Raw genomic sequence first — 18501 nt, 5'->3', positions numbered from 1 at the left:
AGGGATCGGTCCTGTCAAACAAACCTGATCAGCTTTTATGAGGAGGTGAGCTCCAGACTGGACCAGGGGGAATCTCTGGATGTTGTATATCTGGACTTTTTCTAAAGCATTTGATACGTTGCCACATAAAAGATTGATGCATAAAATTGAGAAGGATTGGGCTGGGGGAAAATGTGTGTAAGCGGCAGCGCTGCCGCGGGGATCCCATCATCCATAATAGCGGATGGAGGTCCCCTCACCTGCCTCCGTCCTTCTCCTTGGGTCTTCTGCACTGGTCTGAGATTAAGCAAACCAGAGCAGAAGATTGCAGATAATAATGATCAGTTCTATGGCCTATGCATAGCACTAAACAGTATTAGCAATCAAGTTATTGCTATAAATAGACCTAAAAAGTGTAAAAATTAATAAATGTGAAAAAATCCCCTCCCCCAGTCAGAATGTAAAATGTCTAATTTTCCCATTTTACTCCCAAAAAGTGTGGAAAAAAAAATGATGAATAAACATTTAGTATTGCAGCATGCATAAATGTCCTAACTATCAAAATATAATGTTAATGATCCCGTACGGTGAACGGCGTAAACTTAAAAAAAGTTTAAAATTGCTGTTTTTTTGTCACATCATATTAATGAAAATGAAAAAGTTATTAAAGGGCTTTTAAACGTACTAATTTGGTTAAAAAGTTTGATTTTTTTAAAGCATTAAAATAATAGAAAAGAATGTAATCGTGGGTATAATTTTAATTGCATTTACCCACAAAATAAAGAAAACATGTCATTTTTACTGTAAATTGTACAGCGTGAAAACAAAACCTTTGCAAAATTGCGGTTTTCTTTTCAATTTCCCCACACAAATAGTATTTTTTTTGGTTGCAAAATACATTTTATGGTAAAATTAGTGATGTAATTACAAAGGACAACTGGTCGCGCAAAAAACAAGTCCACTCATCTGTGGATAAAAATATAAAAGAGTTATGATTTTTAAAAGGCGAGGAGAAAAAAATGAAAATGCTAAAATAAAATTGTCCGAGTCCTTAAGGCCCAAATGGGCTGAGTCCTTAAGGGGTTAACTATGTTACTATGTAAATAAGCATTCCCATTAAACACAGAAAAAAAACCTTCTGATGACCATAGAAGAAAAATCCACAAAAAAACTTCATACCCAGACCATCCTGGGTTTAAAAAAAAACTGCCACCAACCCTAAAAAAATGCCATAAACCAATATGCTTTACACAGCACATAGTGCATTTTATATTTCTCTATAAATATTAAAATAACATCCGGCCATTGCTGTCTGAAGTTGGATTTCTTCTCGGAATGAGAAGTCTGTGTTGAGACAGCTATAATATACTTTTCTATAAGGCTGGATTCACACAGTATTTTGCTGTTTTCTCAGCATCTTTCTTGCAGTCTTTGTTTTGACCAGAAATGCAGCGGAAATTCAGGTCAACCCAGACTTCTAGAAGAAACGTAAGTTCAAACATCAATGCTATAGCCAAATTATTGGCTATAGTATTAAGGCTCATGCACACTGCGGACATTCAGCTCAGAATTTTTTCTGAGCAGTTTCCTCTTGCAGCAGCCTCCCATTGATTTTAATTGGATTTTCCAACGTGACTTTTGAGCAAGAAATTTCACACTGGCTCTCTGGTGTAATCTGAGATTGAGAAACGTGGTCGCTAGAGATGACCGAACTTTCAGTAAATTCGATTCATCACGAACTTCTCGGCTCGGCAGTTGATTACTTATCCTGCATAAATGAGTTCAGCTTTCAGGTGCTCCGGTGGCCTGGAAATGGTGGATACAGTCCTAGAAAAGAGTCTCCTAGGACTGTATCCACCTTTTCCAGCCCACCGGAGCACTTGAAAGCTGAACAAATTTATGCAGGATAAGTCATCAACTGCCGAGCCGAGAAGTTTGTGACAAATCGAATTTACTGTAAGTTCGCTCATCTCTAGTGGTCGCTGATAACAGCACATATATCTTGGCTGCCCTACGTCTAGGTGGCATGAAAACACTCTCCCTGTATGGCACATGTGCTAAATCTTGTCGACAGAAGTTTCTAGAAAAAGTGTCAGTACTAGTGGCTAAGTGCAGGACAGTTTACATATGATTTAGCCTTTCCAATGCTTCTATACATGTCAACTACGGTGCCAAAATGGTCTTCCTTACCACTGTCTTAATTTATGAAGTTCAAACACGGTGCAATTTAACATTACACGTGTTGGATCGCCTGTACCAGCAGAAAAGGAGGATGAATTGGGTTTTTATAGGGAGATGGTATGCAGCCAGCTTGCCACGGCTTTCCAGCAACAAGCATTTGCCAAATTGGTGTTCGCTCTTCTCTCCCCAGGATGTCAATAGCAGTGGCGGCATCTTTACGTTGGAGTACATGATGAGAACGTTTTTACATCCAGCATTCCACCCTGACAGGAATCCTCACCAAAGGGACGTGCACCAGCACCTGAGCAACCAAGTTGAACTATACTAGAGATGAGCGGATTTTTGGAAAAATTAGATTTGGCCGATTCGTTGAATTCTCCCAAAAAATTTGTTTTGGTCCGAATTTATTCGCGGCCAATTGCTATTAAAAACATCTATTTCTGGCATACAGAGAGCCTTGATAGGGGTGTAGAACACTTTGCCTGGCTGTAACACGCATAGGGATTGTGCTGGGTTAGTGAAATAATGCTGTTATTCAGTATGACATGCAGATTACAGGCATCTCTATTAGAATCACTGAGGCAGAGCGTCTGGATGTGGCAGCGGGGTCAGGAGAGCATATGGTGTCACAATATAAGAGATTAAAGAGATATTTTAATGTAATTTTTAATTTAATTGGATTTACATTTTTTTTAAATCCTTTTTTGAGGACCCATTCTGGTGAGCATCGAGCTGGCGGTCTGCTGCGAGGTGAGCTAGCACCTGTTCCAGCCCCTGCTTCTCAGCGCCCCCACCCCTGACTGCCTTACTCTGTGTGGAACTGCGAATGTTTCATTTTCTCAATTATTGTTCATTGCTATTGCTCCAACCTGTTTCATTGGATTCTTGTGGAAATTCCAGAGGTAATATATGATGATGACTAGAGAGGAGTGAATTTTAAAAATAAAATTGATTTGTACAATTTGATTCGCCCATCTCTATTGAGGACCCATTGGAGGGCAAGTCTGGTGCCAGCAGCTACGGTAATTCCAGCTCCAAGAGTGTATAATTTCTGCAGTGTAAACTATGGAAAAACTCCTAGTTGTATCTTAAAATCGAGCTGGCGGTCTGCCGCGTGGCCAGCTACCGCCTGTCCCAGCCCAGGGCCTCTCAGCACACCCCCATGCTCTGAGTGCCCACTTGAAAAGGGAGGGACTGCAGTACCAGCAAATTGGACAGGAGCACATTTGGCTTCTGTGCCGTTGGATAAGTGAGTGTATAAAGCTAGAAGTGGCTGCATTGATAAAGCTCGTGCTTGTATCTTAAAATTGGGCTGGCGGTCCTAATCCAGGCGAGCTACCTATTTCAGCCCCTGCCTCTCAGGGGCCCGCCGACTGTGAAAGTTCAAACGTTTCATTTAATCAGTTATGTTTCATTGTTATCGCTCCAACCTGTTTAATTGGATTCTTGCAGTAATTCCACAGGTAATATATGATGTCGACGACCATAGGGCCTCAGTCTTGAAAAAATTACATAGATTTTTTTAAATTTAAGATTTTGATTAGATTCGCAAGTTTAATGTCCCGGGTGCAAAAAAGCATTTACTTTGAACTAATACTGTAGGACCACAAAATCCCCCAATCTGACAAGGAGTCACATGGCGGCACAATGACAGAGCCTAGAGGTGGAAGCAGCCCGACAAGACCATAGGGCTTCACAATAGAAAGAATTAAAGATATTATGTAAAATACAAATTGAAGATTTTAGATAGATTAATATTTTAAAAGTTTAATTTAAGGTGCCAACAGCATGAGGAAACCATATGGCGGCACAATGACACAGTCTGGAGGTGGCAGCAGCATGAGGAGACCATAATGTGGCAGAATGACAAAGCCTGGAATTGGCATCAGCAAGCGGAGACCATATAGTGGCAGAACGACCCAGCCTGGAAGTGGCAACAGCCTGATGAGACCACAGGGTCTCATAATCAAAATGATTAAAGATATTTTTTAAATTTAAATTAAAGATTTCAAATAGATTGACATAAAATGTTTTAATTAATCTGCCAGCAGCATGAATTGACCACATGGCCATGGTGTGTCTGGGTCCTCTGTTTCGTCTTCCTCATCACCCTGTAGCTCCACAGCCTGCCCCTTCTCTCCTGTCAGATGACTATAAAAAACACCCATTTAGCAAAACCTTGCCTGTGCTCCACTGTCCCCCTCTTCCTGTTCAGCCCCCACAGGACTCATGTGGCCTTGAGATGTAGGCGCCACATCTCCAGAGCCCTGACCAGCCATCGTTTCCAAGACGTGTTGTAGGATATGAAGCAATGGAATGAAGTCGTTCGTCCCATAATCCTGGCAACTGACTAATAATGTGGCTTCCCCAAAGGGCCTGAGCCAACGGCAGGTGTCACGTATGAGCTGCCACTGGTTGACATTGAAGTTACACAGGGGAGTCCCCCTATCTGCTTGGATCATCAAGAAATCAGTGATGGCTTTTCTCTGTTCGTATAGTCGGTCCAACATATGGAGGGTGGAATTCCAATGTGTGGAAATGTTGCAAATCAGACTATGTTGGGGGATGCCGTTCTGACTCTGCAGCTCAAGGCGGGTGTGCTTTGCAGTGTATGAGTGGCTGAAGTGCATGCAAAGTTTTCTTCCCATTGTTAGGATGTCTTGCAGATAGGCGTAACACTTCAGGAATCGCTTGACAACCAGATTGAACACATGTGCCATGCATGGCTCAGGCTTCCTTGAAGCAGCGCAGACAAAATGTTCTTCTCGTTGTCGGTCACCATGGTTCCCATTTCCAGTTTTCGTGGAGTAAGCCATGATTCGATTTCTTGCTGAATGAATTTTAGCAGTTCCTCCCCTGTGTGACTCCTTTCGCCAAGGCAAACCATGTGAAGAACAGCTTGACACTGCCGTGTCCTGCACACATAGTATGCTAGAGGGGCATTTTTATTAAAATTATTAATTCAAATTAATTCAAATAAAAATTAATTTATCTAAATTAATTCAAATTATATATTGTTTAAAAATTTTATGAAATGTGCCAGCAGCATGAGGAGACCACATGGCGGCACAATGACACAGCCTGGAGGTGGCAGGAGCATAAGGAGATCATATAGTTGAAGAGTGAATAAGCCTGGAGGTGGCAGCAGAAAGAGGAGAACATAGGGCCTGAAAATTGAAAAGATTAAAGACATATTTTAAAATTTAAATTGAAGAGGGTGTCAAATGTCACTTGTGATGAAGTGGATGACCGAGTTAACCAGTCAATGACAGCAGATGGGTTACTGGTCGAGACACGACCGTTTGCTGATACCAGGAGCTCAGGCCTCTCGATGCGACTCCTGCTGACACTCGCCCCTAGTCTGCTACGACCGCTGCCTGAGCCTGATGAATTTAAGCCTCTGCCACTCCTCTGTGCACATCCTGGCACTTCTCTGCCTGACATACTTAATGCGTATATGAGGGGAGTACAATACGCTCTACTAGGTTTAAAAAAGTATTTGTCTAGAACAGCAGCAGGTGTGTACTTTTGGTTGTCCTTTGACAATATCTAGGCTCTTGACAGATTAACAGGTACAATATAGTACACTACTTAGATCTATGTATGTGGTAAGCACTTATGAGGGGAGTACAATACACTCCACTTCACTTAAAATGGTATTTGTCTAGAACAGCAGCAGGTGTGTACTTTTGGCTGGCCTTTCACAGTAACTAGACCCTTTAGGACTATAACAGGAGCAAAATGGTACACCACCTATGTAAGCACAGGTTACACTTAAGAGAGGACATTATGCTCTGCTACGCAACCTGTATTAGGCACTAATAGCAGGTGATTATGGCTTTTAGTGTTCTGCTCACCCTAACTGTCTGGCTACTATTAGCTTTTCAGTTGTTGTACACACCAGTGCTGCAGCACACAGTTGCTGTGTAGTACAGCAAAAATTGCACTCTCTCTCTCTCAATCTCACACCCTTCCCTATCAGTGCTTCTAGGCTGGATTTGGGCTTGAGGTGAATCGCTGCTGTAAAATTGCACTCTCTCAATCTCTCTAACTTCCCTATCAGTGCTTCTAGGCTGCCGATTATATAGGGCTGTGACATCACAGAGGTGGCTGGCTGCTGATAGGCTGCATGCTGCCTGTGATACAGGGTCATCCCACCTACCCACCTTGCCGCCATCCCAGAGATCCTTGCCCTATGTCTTCACATGTGGATTCGCCATTTTAGATGCCCGGGAGCCTAGACCGCACTAAACGGAGTTTAATGGACCGACTCGTGCGATCGAATCGCGGCGACATTCAGATTCGTTGCAAAGCGAATTATTCCTGAAATTCGTAACAAATTTGGATTTGTCAGATTTGATTAGCTCATCCCTAATCCATACCTAAAATATGCCCATTCTCTGACAAACACCATGAGCCTAGACCACGTGGACTTCTGGGTCGCCAGATTAGACATTGACTAGAAGTTGACCAATTTGGCATGGGTGTTTGGTCTTGTAGCATTAGAAAGGACGTTTAGTGCAGAAAGGGGTATCAACCTTATGCAAACAAGATTGTCAGCCAGCAACATGAAAACACTCACTTTTATTGAAATGAATCTGGCATGGATGATTGAGGAGTATAAACCTCCTATGTCAGATGCCTCTGATTAGACAGTACTACAACCACCCCTGCTGAACGCTGACTACTACTCCTCCCACTAGTCTGTCACTGCCTGCTCTCCGCTAGCTACTACAACTACCAAAAGTCCCTTTTGCTGCTGCCCCTACCAGCCAAGCCTATACTATTTTGGCACACCAATTCTGTTGAAACTTCCAAAAGAGAGAATTGTTGGAACGCTTGGAAAAATCCATGGCATCATCACTTAGACTAAAGACCATTTGCTACTATTAAAAAGAGAACATTTTTAAAAAGGCTTGTAAAAAGCCATTGCACCTAAAGATACCTATAATCTATAGATGAAACACCGGCAGGTATCTGCCAACAAAACGGGATACTTTATGCAGCTTTATTTTAGTGTTCAAAAATAAATACAAAATACGCTAGTGCAGTGTGTTAAAAAAAAAAAAAAAAGTTGTTAGTTATCATAGGATACTGCAAGTTTGAGTAACTTTGACATCAACTTAGCCTTAAATCCACTTTAAAACTACTTGAATGCATTTCTTTCTACTCATCTACCAAGCCATGGTTTTGAAAAGTACACTCAACTGTGATGGTAAGTGCTGTGGACTTTGTTTCCCTTTACCTAGATAAATTGTCTACGTCTCTTGGAATCCTTTGCAAGAAGAAAAATGTCTGCACTCACCAATTGACTTTAAAAGGAATTCGGACTTTATTCAGCGTAATAGCAATGTCCATAGAAAATCCAAAAAAAATACACCCAGGTGAGCAGGGAGGGGGAGCAGCTAACGGCTCTGTGGCCGAAGTGTTAAGGAACTACAGCACCGTTTCTCATCTGTGACGCTTCTTCCGGAACCGGAAGAAGCGTTCCTCCATGAGGAACCGGAAGAAGCGTCACAGACGAGAAACGGTGCTGTAGTTCCTTAACACTTCGGCCGCAGAGCCGCTAGCTGCTCCCCCTCCCTGCTCACCTGGGTGTATTTTTTGGGATTTTCTATGGACATTGCTATTACGCTGAATAAAGTCTGAATTCCTTTTAAAGTCAATTGGTGAGTGCAGACATTTTTCTTCTTGCATAAGATATCGATATACATGCTTGCATCTACTGTCTAGCACCCCAAGGCTTTCTATTACACCTAGGTATTATCTATCTCAGTTTATAGGTGTTTGCAGTGCCCATCGGACTCTTGTGTTGATCTATCTCTTGGAATTCAATTGTGCACCAGCTGCCTCGGAGTAGCCAATTCCGGGGTTGTCTGGACTCTTCGCTACAGTATGAGATATAGTGCCAGCATCTTTGTAGTTAAGTGGGCATTGTCAGATACAAAAACTTTTTATATGTTGTACATCTTGGCAAAACATTAACCTTTCCAATATACTTCATAAAATGTTATTTCCTTTTTATAGAAATCATGGCTTATAAAATCATGGCTATGTATAAGCTGAAGCACAGGCATGGACAAAGTCCAGTAAGTGAGGGAGGGATAGCGCTCCTCTGTGCTCTCTCCTGTCCTATCCTGTTTTACCTGACAGTGCCTATTTAAGTGATTCTTAATAAAAATAAAAAATTGTTTTGGAGTGCACTGGACCTCAGACTGGGCCGAAGGTTTACCCTCTAACAAAACAATATACTTGAATGACAGAGACAGCTCTCCATACAGTGATCCTGAATAAAGTAATGCCATTTACTACTCTACACTTTGGTGCTGAATAATCCATGTCAAGACAATGGACCTTATTTACTAAGGCTTTTCTGAGTAGATTCCGTAGGGTTGTTTGTGTCACATGTGTCGTGTGCCAAAATTTCCAAAAAAAATAAACCCGACTAACTCTCTACTTTAGTCAGAAAACCCTACAAAAGGAAAATGGCCATCAAGGAAAAGGGCATGTCTCCAAAAAAATAAAAAATAAAACTACATTTTCAAAAGAAACCTACAAGTTTACTAATGCTTTTATGTGAATTTGAGCTCTGGAAAACTGATAGCTCAGAGCATGTGTAAACAGAGCAAAATGTAGGGATCATCAAATACAATGAAAAAATACCTGTCCATTCCACTCTTAGTAAATGAGGGCCAATGACCCTGAGCACACAGCCAAGACAACATAGGAGTGGCTTAGAGACAACTTTGTGAATATCTTGTGTGGCCCAGCCAGAGCCCTGGATTGACAGTATGCTGGCAAATGCTGACCAAGGAAATATTTCAGTAATTGAAACATAAAAGTTGTTACAAAGTCAACTCAATGTCAGTAGAGGTAACTGTTGCTGAATAGAAAAAAAAACAGCACAGCACTGGTGCCCATAGATCTTACTGATTGGTGGGAGTTTCATCACCCAGATCACCAAAGATCAAAACTTTCATATTTTAGAAGAAAAACTGAAAATTGTGAAACGATTATATGGACACCAAGCAAATGGGGTAAGATTTAAACTAAGGACCATGCCACAATAATGTTTACATGTATTTAGACTTAAAGACCCATGTTGTTATGTGCCATGGAGAGATTACGTTTGGTTTGGTCAAATTAACTCTGGCCAATGTCTTCTGTTCCAAACAGTGAGAAGTATTTGGTGGTAACATAATCTATATGACTATACTTACTTTTGCAAGGCACTAGTTTGTATCCTTTGCTCCTCCTTTTTGCATTGCTCTTTGTGCTTCTTAACACGTGTTTCCCAAAGCCCTCTTATTTTGGAGAAGTCAACAACAATAACTTCAAACGTCATGGCCTTACATGCAATCTGGTTGGATAAGAGCTATTGGAAAGGAAAAATAAACAACACAAGTGTTATGTTACAAAACAATTATTTTCCATTACAACAACTTTATTATATTGTGTGTAGCTCAGTAGACTATGCCTTGTCCAGCCACCATATAAAGCTACATCAATAACATCTTTGTCGAACAGGAAACAAAGTTTCTGGTTCTTGCATCTTGAAATAGATAACACATGTAGGTAACACAGACTTCAGGAATGATGTGTATTTAAAAAGCCTTGCTCAATTTTACAATACCAAAAGTCAGTGGTGGCATTCATTTTGGCACCTGGTTCCTCACTAAATTAGTAGAGGTAGTGGGAAAACATCAAGTGCTCTATGCTGGCAACACTGTAGCTTCACAGCTTCTCCCTGGTTTGGTTTATTGGCTAAATACCACCTGTGCCAAAAGACAATGGGGGGGATTTATCAAGAGTAGTGTAAGTGAACCTCTTTAATTTGTGTAGTGGAAACTGTGTACGTGTGCCAAATTTATTAAATGGTGCAGTGCATGTGATAATATGACGCTGATCACATTTCTTACTACAGTACTCCAATTTGTATTATGCTTTCTTTGCAACTTGTTAACCGGTGCGCCAAAATGCGATACTTAAAATGCTGTTCAGGTTCCAGTCAGGGATGGTGTAGATTTGCTACAAATTGAGGCCTTTGCGACTGTGTAACAAAAACGCTATGATAAATTCCTGACCACTGCAAAAAGTCAAGCAGACTTTGGCATAGCTACAAAATGTTAGAAAAAGCTTCTAAAGCAAAAGTTGGAATGAAAACTGCGGCAAATTGTGTGACAAAGCTACACCACGAAAATATGGTAAAACCAATGAAAAATTCCCCCCAATATCCCCTTTTTTAACCTACACAGATCCTCCTCAGTCCATGGAAAAAATAAATAAATCTATATTTCTACCTGGGCACTTGGAGACCTAGGTTTCTATTCACCTCCAGCCTCAAACATTGAATTATTTCAAATCCCACTTAAATGACCATTAGGACATTTAGATTTCTGTGCACCCTTACTGAAATTTTCTAAACCCCCAGATAATAGTAATAATGGCAGCAGTGGCGGATCCAGGGGGGCAATGGGGCAATTGCCCCCCCCCCCCGAGATTGCTGCCCCCCGCCCCCTAGCATGGTGGAGTCAAAGCTGTTAGTTTCTGCTCCACCATTCACTAACCTTGGCTGTCACACGCTGTGAGTACACAGCGTGTGAGCTGCGGGGACGCGATCCACTGCATGCCGGCGCGATTATGTCACATCATCGCGCCGGCGCCCGGAGATCCCGGCCCCGCAGCCTGCATACTATAAGTACTAAAGAGTATGCTCAGGGCCCAGGGGATTAGGGGGACAGAATATGTGCCACTGTTAAGGGCACTATATCGTGAGGGGGGAGGGGGGGTAAGAGAAAGGGGAATTTTTAAAGTGAGGGGATGCAGGGCAAAGCACTGGGGGCATTATATTTGAAGAGCACATGACAGTGGGGCCCCCTGTGCTGTGTCCCTCACATATAATGCCCCCTGTGCTGTGGCCCTCACATATAATGCCCCCTATGCTGTGCCCACACATATAAGTTATATGTGTGGGGGGCACAACACAGGGGGTATTATATGTGTGGGGCACAGCACAGGGGACATTATATGTGTGGAGCACAGCACAGGGGGCATTATATGTGTGGGGCACAGCACAGGGGGCATTATATGATATAATGCACCCTGTGCTGTGCCCCACACATATAATTCCCCCTGTGCTGTGCCCCACACATAAAATGCCCCCTGTGCTGTGCCCCACACATATAATGCCCCCTGTGCTGTGCCCCACACATATAATGCCCCCTGTGCTGTGCCCCTCACATATAATGCCCCCATCATGCGCCCCTCATATATAATGCCCCCATCATGCGCCCCTCACTTATAATGCCCCCTGTGCTGTGCCCCTCACATATAATGATTCTGTCATGTTCCCCAAACATATAATACCCCCTGTGCGGTGCCCCTCACATATAATGCCCCCCTGAGGGGACAGGACAGGGGGCATTATATATGAGGGGCACAGCACAGGGGGCATTATATGTGAAGGGTGCACGATGGGGGCATTATATATGAGGGGCATATGACAGGAGCATTATATGTGAGGGGCACAGCAAGGGGGCATTATATGTGAGGGGCACAGCAAAGGGGACATTATATGTGAGGGACGCATGATGGGGCGTTATATGTGAGGGGCAAAGAACGGGGGAATTACATGTGAAGGGCACAGCACAGGGGGCAATATATGTTAGGGGCACAAGGCAGATGGCATTATTATTATGTGGGGGGAACAGGACGGGTCATAATTATTATATGTAGGGGCACAAGATGGGGCATTATTACTATATGTGAAGGCACAGAGTGTTTTGCATTTCAGAAGTATAGTGTATATTATGAGGAATTTCTGGGGTGGTACGTTTTTTTTATGGGCCACAATACATTTGGGTAATTTATTCAGAGGGTGTACTGCACAGCAAGTTATATTCAGAGAGTGCAGTGTTTGGTAGTATTAAATTTAGAGGGCACAGTGTGTGGTAGTATTATATTCAGAGTGTGCAGTGTGTGGTAGTATTATATTCAGACAGTGCAGTGTTTGGTAGTATTAAATTTAGAGAGCACAGTGTGTGGTAGTATTATATTCAGAGGGCACAGTGTGTGGTAGTATTATATTCAGAGGGCGCAGTGTGATAGTATTATATTCAGAGAGTGCAGTGTGTGGTAGTATTATATTCAGAGAGCGCAGTGTTTGGTAGTATTAAATTTAGAGGGCACAGTGTGAGGTAGTATTGTATTCAGAGGGAACAGTGTGTGGTAGTATTATATTTAGAGGGTGCAGTGTGTAGTAGTATTATATTCAGAGGGTACAGTGTGTGGTAGTATTATATTCAGAGGGTACAGTGTGTTGTTTATTCAGGGGGTACAGTGTGTCAGAATTATATTCAGAGGGTGTGTGCCAGTATTATATTCGAAGGATACAGTGTTTGGCAGTATTATAATAATAATAATTGTTTTCCTATAGAGGATCTGAATCCGCTGACATAGCGAGGAGACGTCTGGGCATCAAGTTCTGCAGAGAGAAGATTTAGCTGGAACAAATCCCGGTGGTATGTACCAGCTGAATTACAGAAGGAAAGACTATAGAGAAAACGTCACCTATAGTCACTGATATCATCGTGTATCCTCCTCACTATTTTCCCATCAGAGCTGGAGTCACTTGTAAGTTCTGCAGTTATGATGGGTGAAACAACAACTCCCAGCATCCCCTCACCACTGCTTAGGTCATACTGGGAGCTGTAGTTTTAAATGGTAAAAACTTCTTTAGCACTTTCCCATTCTGTGGCAATTGGTATATTTGATTATTATTCTGACATGTGAGCACGGCCAAAGAGTCTTAAACAAGGTTAGGACTGTATGATACATTTAATAATATTGTAAGTTCTGTAAGCAACATCTTAATTTCTGTCCGCCAACACAAAATACTCTAATACCACAGGAGAAATGCTAGCACAGGCTTCCAGTATCCATAGTTTCAGGTGCTGCACATCTCGTATCTTCACAGCATAAACAATTCCCTTCAGATGACCCCAAAGATAAAAGTCTAAGGGGGTCAGATCAGGAGACCTTGGGGGCCATTCAACTGTCCCACGACGACCAATCCACTTTCCAGGAAACTGTTCATCTAGGAATGCTCAGACCTGACACCCATAATGTGGTGGTGCACCATCTTGCTGGAAAAACTCAGGGAACGTGCCAGCTTCAGTGCATAAAGAGGGAAACACATCATCATGTAGCAATTTCGCACATTCAGTGGCCTTGAGGTTTCCATTGATGAAGAATGGCCCCACTATCTTTGTACCCCATATACCACACCATACCATCAATGTTTGTGTTCCAACAGTCTTGGAGGGATCTATCCAATGTGGGTTAGTGTCAGACCAATAGCGGTGATTTTTGTTTGTTAACTTCACCATTCACATAAAAGTTTGCCTCATCACTGAACAAAATATTCTGCGTAAACTGAGGGTCCTGTTCCAATTTTTGTTTTGCCCATTCTGCAGCACCTGAAACTACGGATACTGGAAGCCTGTGCTAGCATTTCTCCTGCGGTGTTGCTATCAGTGTGGGAAGAGTGGGAGAAGAGGGTTGCATTGACAATCCAACACAATGGGCAGCACATTGAACACATTTTATGGTCAGAAACTTGTAAATAACTCATGAAAGAATAAAGTTACGTTAAAACCAAGCACATCATTGTTTTTCTTGTGAAATTCCCAATACGTTTGATGTGTCACATGGCCCTCTTCCTATTGTAAAAACAAAAGTTGGATTCAAAATGGCCGACTTCAAAATGGCCACCATGGTCACCACCCATCTTGAAAAGTTTCCCCCCTCACATATACTAATGTGCCACAAACAGGAAGTTAATATCACCAACCATTACCATTTTATTAAGGTGTTTCCATAGAAATGGCCCACCCTGTAAAACGACAATTTAAAAAAAAAAATCTAGGGACATCTCAATTGCATTTAAAACTATATAGGGTTTTTCCCCAGTAAAGCTTAAAAGGGATATTCTGGCTTTATACATCGTATACCCTTTCCAAAGGATAGGGATAAGATGTATGATCGCAGGGGTCCCGCCGCTGGCGACCCCTGTGATCTCGGTGCAGCCCCGGCATTCTGCCCCGGCAAATAAGAACTGCCTCCGAGATGGGGACGTCACGGCCATGCCCCTAGTGAGGTCACGTCACGCCCCCTAGATTCATTACATGAATGGAGGAGGTGTGGTGTGATGTCATTAGGGGGCATGTCTGTGATGTCACGTCCTTATCTCGGAGGCAGCACCCAGCGCAGAATGTCGGGGGCTGCACCAAGATCGCAGGGGTCCCCAGTGGCGGGACTCCTACGATCATACATCTTATCCCCAATCCTTTGGATAGGGGATAAGATGTATAAAGCCGGAATACCCTTTTAATACAGATGACCTGGGTAGATATTTAATTATAGTATGCACTAGTAATAACATTTTGTATAGCTTAGTTAATATATACATATGCCCCAAACAAAAATCCAATTAGGTTTCTTAAAATAGCACAAACAAGTAATTAGGTTTCCAAGCACAAACAAGTAAAATTGATGATGTGTAGGAACTTTAACTTAATCCCAGATGTTTATTGGGACTCAACCTTCTGAATTAAAGGGGTACTCCGGTGGAAACCTTTTTTTTTTTTTTAATCAACTGGTGCCAGAAAGTTAAACAGATTTGTAAATCGCTTCTATTAAAAAATCTTAATCCTTCCAGTACTTTTTAGGGGCTGTATACTAAAGAGAAATTCAAAAAAGAAATGCATTTCCTGTGATGTCCTGAACACAGTGCTCTCTGCTGACCTCTGCTGTCCATTTTAGGAACTGTCCAGAACAGGAGAAAATCCCCATTGCAAACATATGCTGCTCTGGACAGTTCCTAAAATGGACAGCAGAGGTCAGCAGAAAGCGCTGTGGTCATGACATCAGAGGAAATGCATTTCTGTTTTGTATTTCTCTTTAGTATACAGCCCCTAAAAAGTACTAGAAGGATTAAGATTTTTTAATATAAGTGATTTACAAATCTGTTTAACTTTCTGGCACCAGTTGATTTAAAAAAAAAAGTTTTGCAAGGGAGTACCCCTTTAAACCTTCTAACTTTTCACTCTCAAATCTCCTCTGAAGAGAGGAGCTGTTTGATGTATGGAGAGTCAATCATGGTTCTGAACGAGATTGCACTTTTTTCTCTAAGCCGCGCAATAGTTATTCCAGAATTGATCTGTTTATCACAGGAACACTCTTCCTTTAGTAACACTTTCTTCCATTGCACAGATCTTTTGGTCAGATCACACTCCCATTACTATACATATTGATAAATCAATACAAATTCATCCTATTTACATTTGTAGGGGGAACGATTCCATTCTTTCTCATTCTGTTCTTAAACTGGAAGAAGAATAACATCCCTCTGATTATTTCCTGGTATACATATAAACTGCTTAAAGAATGTTTATAAAGTGTTCATTTAGGGAATATTGTTATAATTAGGTCCCTGAAAAAAATAGAACAATCCAGAAAACTTTATTCTGGTTAAAAGACCACCTTAATAGTCTCAATAAATCTCGACAGTCCACACAACTTCTTTCCTCTCCTACTTATGTCCCCACATATGCCTGTAATGAACACATATTTCCCCTCTTCAATAAGAAAGCTTAGGGTCTCAAACAGACATACAAGTTAATAGATAATATTGTTGTCTTTACAGGTTCAGGTTCTTCTAGATTATAGTCAAATTAATTAGATATACCATTTTCCCGAACATAATTGGATACTTTCCTATATATGGGCTAATAGAGATCTTGCTCACAGCATTTAGAAGCAGTACACACCTGATAAATTGGGTAGGATACTGCTCTTTCATATAAAGATACGCTGATTCATTTATTCTTGTACTACCCAAATATAACTTGCTTCTGGGATTCAGTATCTAATTTATCAGAAATATTTAAAGAGTAGCTGTCATGAGCTTGATACATTTTACAATCTTCTTAGTTTGCTCCCCCCCATCATGATAAACCAACCCCTGCCCATATTTTATAATTTTTTTTTTGTTTTCTACCTTGATGTTGTTCTATATCTTCTGCTCAGTCTCAGTGAGCTCCATAGACTGGGAAGGGGCATTTCCTGGTATGCATGATATTGCTTCCCTTACTCTGCTAGACACAGCCCAGAGCAGTTCAGTGTTTGATTGGCTGTTATTGGCTGAGCCTGCACACGCGCCCTCAGCTTGTGGCACTGAACTCAACAATGTGTCAGCTTTGCCCAGCAGCTTGCAAAGGGGAAGAAATATTCAGCACAATGAATTGAAGGCATCATGACTCTATCCCAGCTCAAATGGAAAGGGAGCTGAAATATTCAGAACTATACACTCAAAATGTTACAAAATTATATTAAGAAGCATATTAGAAAGGTCATTCAAATAGGCTAATCTATAACTTTTTCTTTTTTTTTTTTATCAGAACTCCTAAACTGGTATTACTCCGGTGGAAAACGTTTTTTTTTTTTTCTTTTTTTTTAATCAAATGGTGCCAGTGTTACGCCTAGCGCTCCGGGTCCCCGCTCCTCCCCGGAGCGCTCACGGCGTCTTTCTCCCTGCAGCGCCCCGGTCAGTCCCGCTGACCGGGAGCGCTGCACTGTTTTGGCCGTTGGGGATGCGATTCGCACAGCGGGACGCGCCCGCTCGCGAATCGCATCCCAGGTCACTTACCCGTCCCGGTCCCCTGCTGTCATGTGCTGGCGCGCGCGGCTCCGCTCTCTAGGGCGCGCGCGCGCCAGCTCTCTGAGACTTAAAGGGCCAGTGCACCAATGATTGGTGCCTGGCCCAATTAGCTTAATTGGCTCCCACCTGCTCCCTGCCTTTATCTGACCTCCTCCCTTGCACTCCCTTGCCGGATCTTGTTGCCTTGTGCCAGTGAAAGCGTTTAGTGTCTCCAAAGCCTGTGTACCTGAACTTCTGCTACCCATCCTGACTACGAACCTTGCCGCCTGCCCCCGACCTTCTGCTACGTCTGACCTTGCTTCTGCCTACTCCCTTGTACCGCGCCTATCTTCAGCAGCCAGAGAGGTGAGCCGTTGCTAGTGGATACGACCTGGTCACTACCGCCGCAGCAAGACCATCCCGCTTTGCGGCGGGCTCTGGTGAAAACCAGTAGTGGCTTAGAACCGGTCCACTAGCACGGTCCACGCCAATCCCTCTCTGGCACAGAGGATCCACTACCTGGAAGCCGAATCGTGACAGTAGATCCGGCCATGGATCCCGCTGAGGTGCCGCTGCCAAGTCTCGCTGATCTTCCCACGGTGGTCGCTCAGCAATCGCAGCAGATTGCCCAACAAGGACAGCAGCTGTCGCAGTTGACCGCCATGTTACAGCAAATTCTGCCTCTGCTACAGCAGCAACCATCTCCTCCGCCAGCTCCTGCACCTCCTCCGCAGCGAGTGGCCGCTCCTAACCTCCGCTTGTCCCTGCCGGACAAATTTGATGGGGACTCCAGACTCTGCCGTGGATTTTTGTCTCAGTGTTCCCTGCATATGGAGATGTTGTCAGACTTGTTTCCTACTGAACGGTCTAAGGTGGCATTCGTAGTAAGTCTTCTTTCAGGAAAGGCCTTGTCTTGGGCCACACCGCTCTGGGACCGCAATGATCCTGCCACAGCCACAGTCCAGTCCTTCTTTGCTGAAGTCCGAAGTGTCTTTGAGGAACCTGCCCGAGCCTCTTCTGCTGAGACTGCCTTGCTGAACCTGGTCCAGGGTAATCCTTCCGTTGGCGAGTACGCCATACAATTCCGTACTTTTGCTTCTGAACTATCCTGGAATAATGAGGCTCTCTGCGCGACCTTTAAAAAAGGCCTATCCAGTCGCATCAAGGATGTGCTGGCCGCACGAGAGATTCCTGCCAACCTCCAAGAACTCATCCATTTGGCTACCCGCATTGACATGCGTTTTTCTGAGCGACACCAAGAGCTCCGCCAGGAAAAAGACTTAGATCTCTGGGCACCTCTCCCACAGCATCCTTTGCAGTCTTCGCCTGGGCCTCCCGCCGAGGAGGCCATGCAAGTGGATCGGTCTCGCCTGACCCAGGAAGAGAGGAATCGCCGTAGAGAAGAAAATCTCTGTCTGTACTGTGCCAGTACTGAGCATTTCTTGGTGGATTGCCCTATCCGTCCTCCACGCCTGGGAAACGCACGCACGCACCCAGCTCACGTGGGTGTGGCATCTTTTGCTTCTAAGTCTTCTTCTCCACGTCTCACGGTGCCCGTGCGGATTTCCCCTACAGCCAACTCCTCCATCTCAGCCGTGGCCTGCTTGGACTCTGGTGCCTCCGGGAATTTCATGTTGGAGTCC

General features: G+C 43.2%; 1 protein-coding gene across 1 annotated transcript in view; it reads right to left on the bottom strand.

The window, feature by feature from the left end:
- The window catches only part of LRRC2 (leucine rich repeat containing 2), a 394574-nt gene that overhangs the window by 274527 nt on the left and 101546 nt on the right, over positions 1-18501 (bottom strand). Inside the window, exon 2 of the mRNA XM_056552234.1 lies at positions 9381-9535. Coding sequence (XP_056408209.1) covers positions 9381-9505 — 125 coding nt within the window. The 5' untranslated portion in view covers positions 9506-9535. The remainder of the gene's footprint in view (positions 1-9380; positions 9536-18501) is intronic.

Source organism: Hyla sarda, chromosome 1 (genome assembly GCF_029499605.1).
Source record: "Hyla sarda isolate aHylSar1 chromosome 1, aHylSar1.hap1, whole genome shotgun sequence".
Taxonomy (NCBI): Eukaryota; Metazoa; Chordata; class Amphibia; order Anura; family Hylidae; genus Hyla; species Hyla sarda.
Note: the sequence above shows the minus strand (reverse complement) of the source record. Positions and strands in the feature narration are given on the sequence as shown.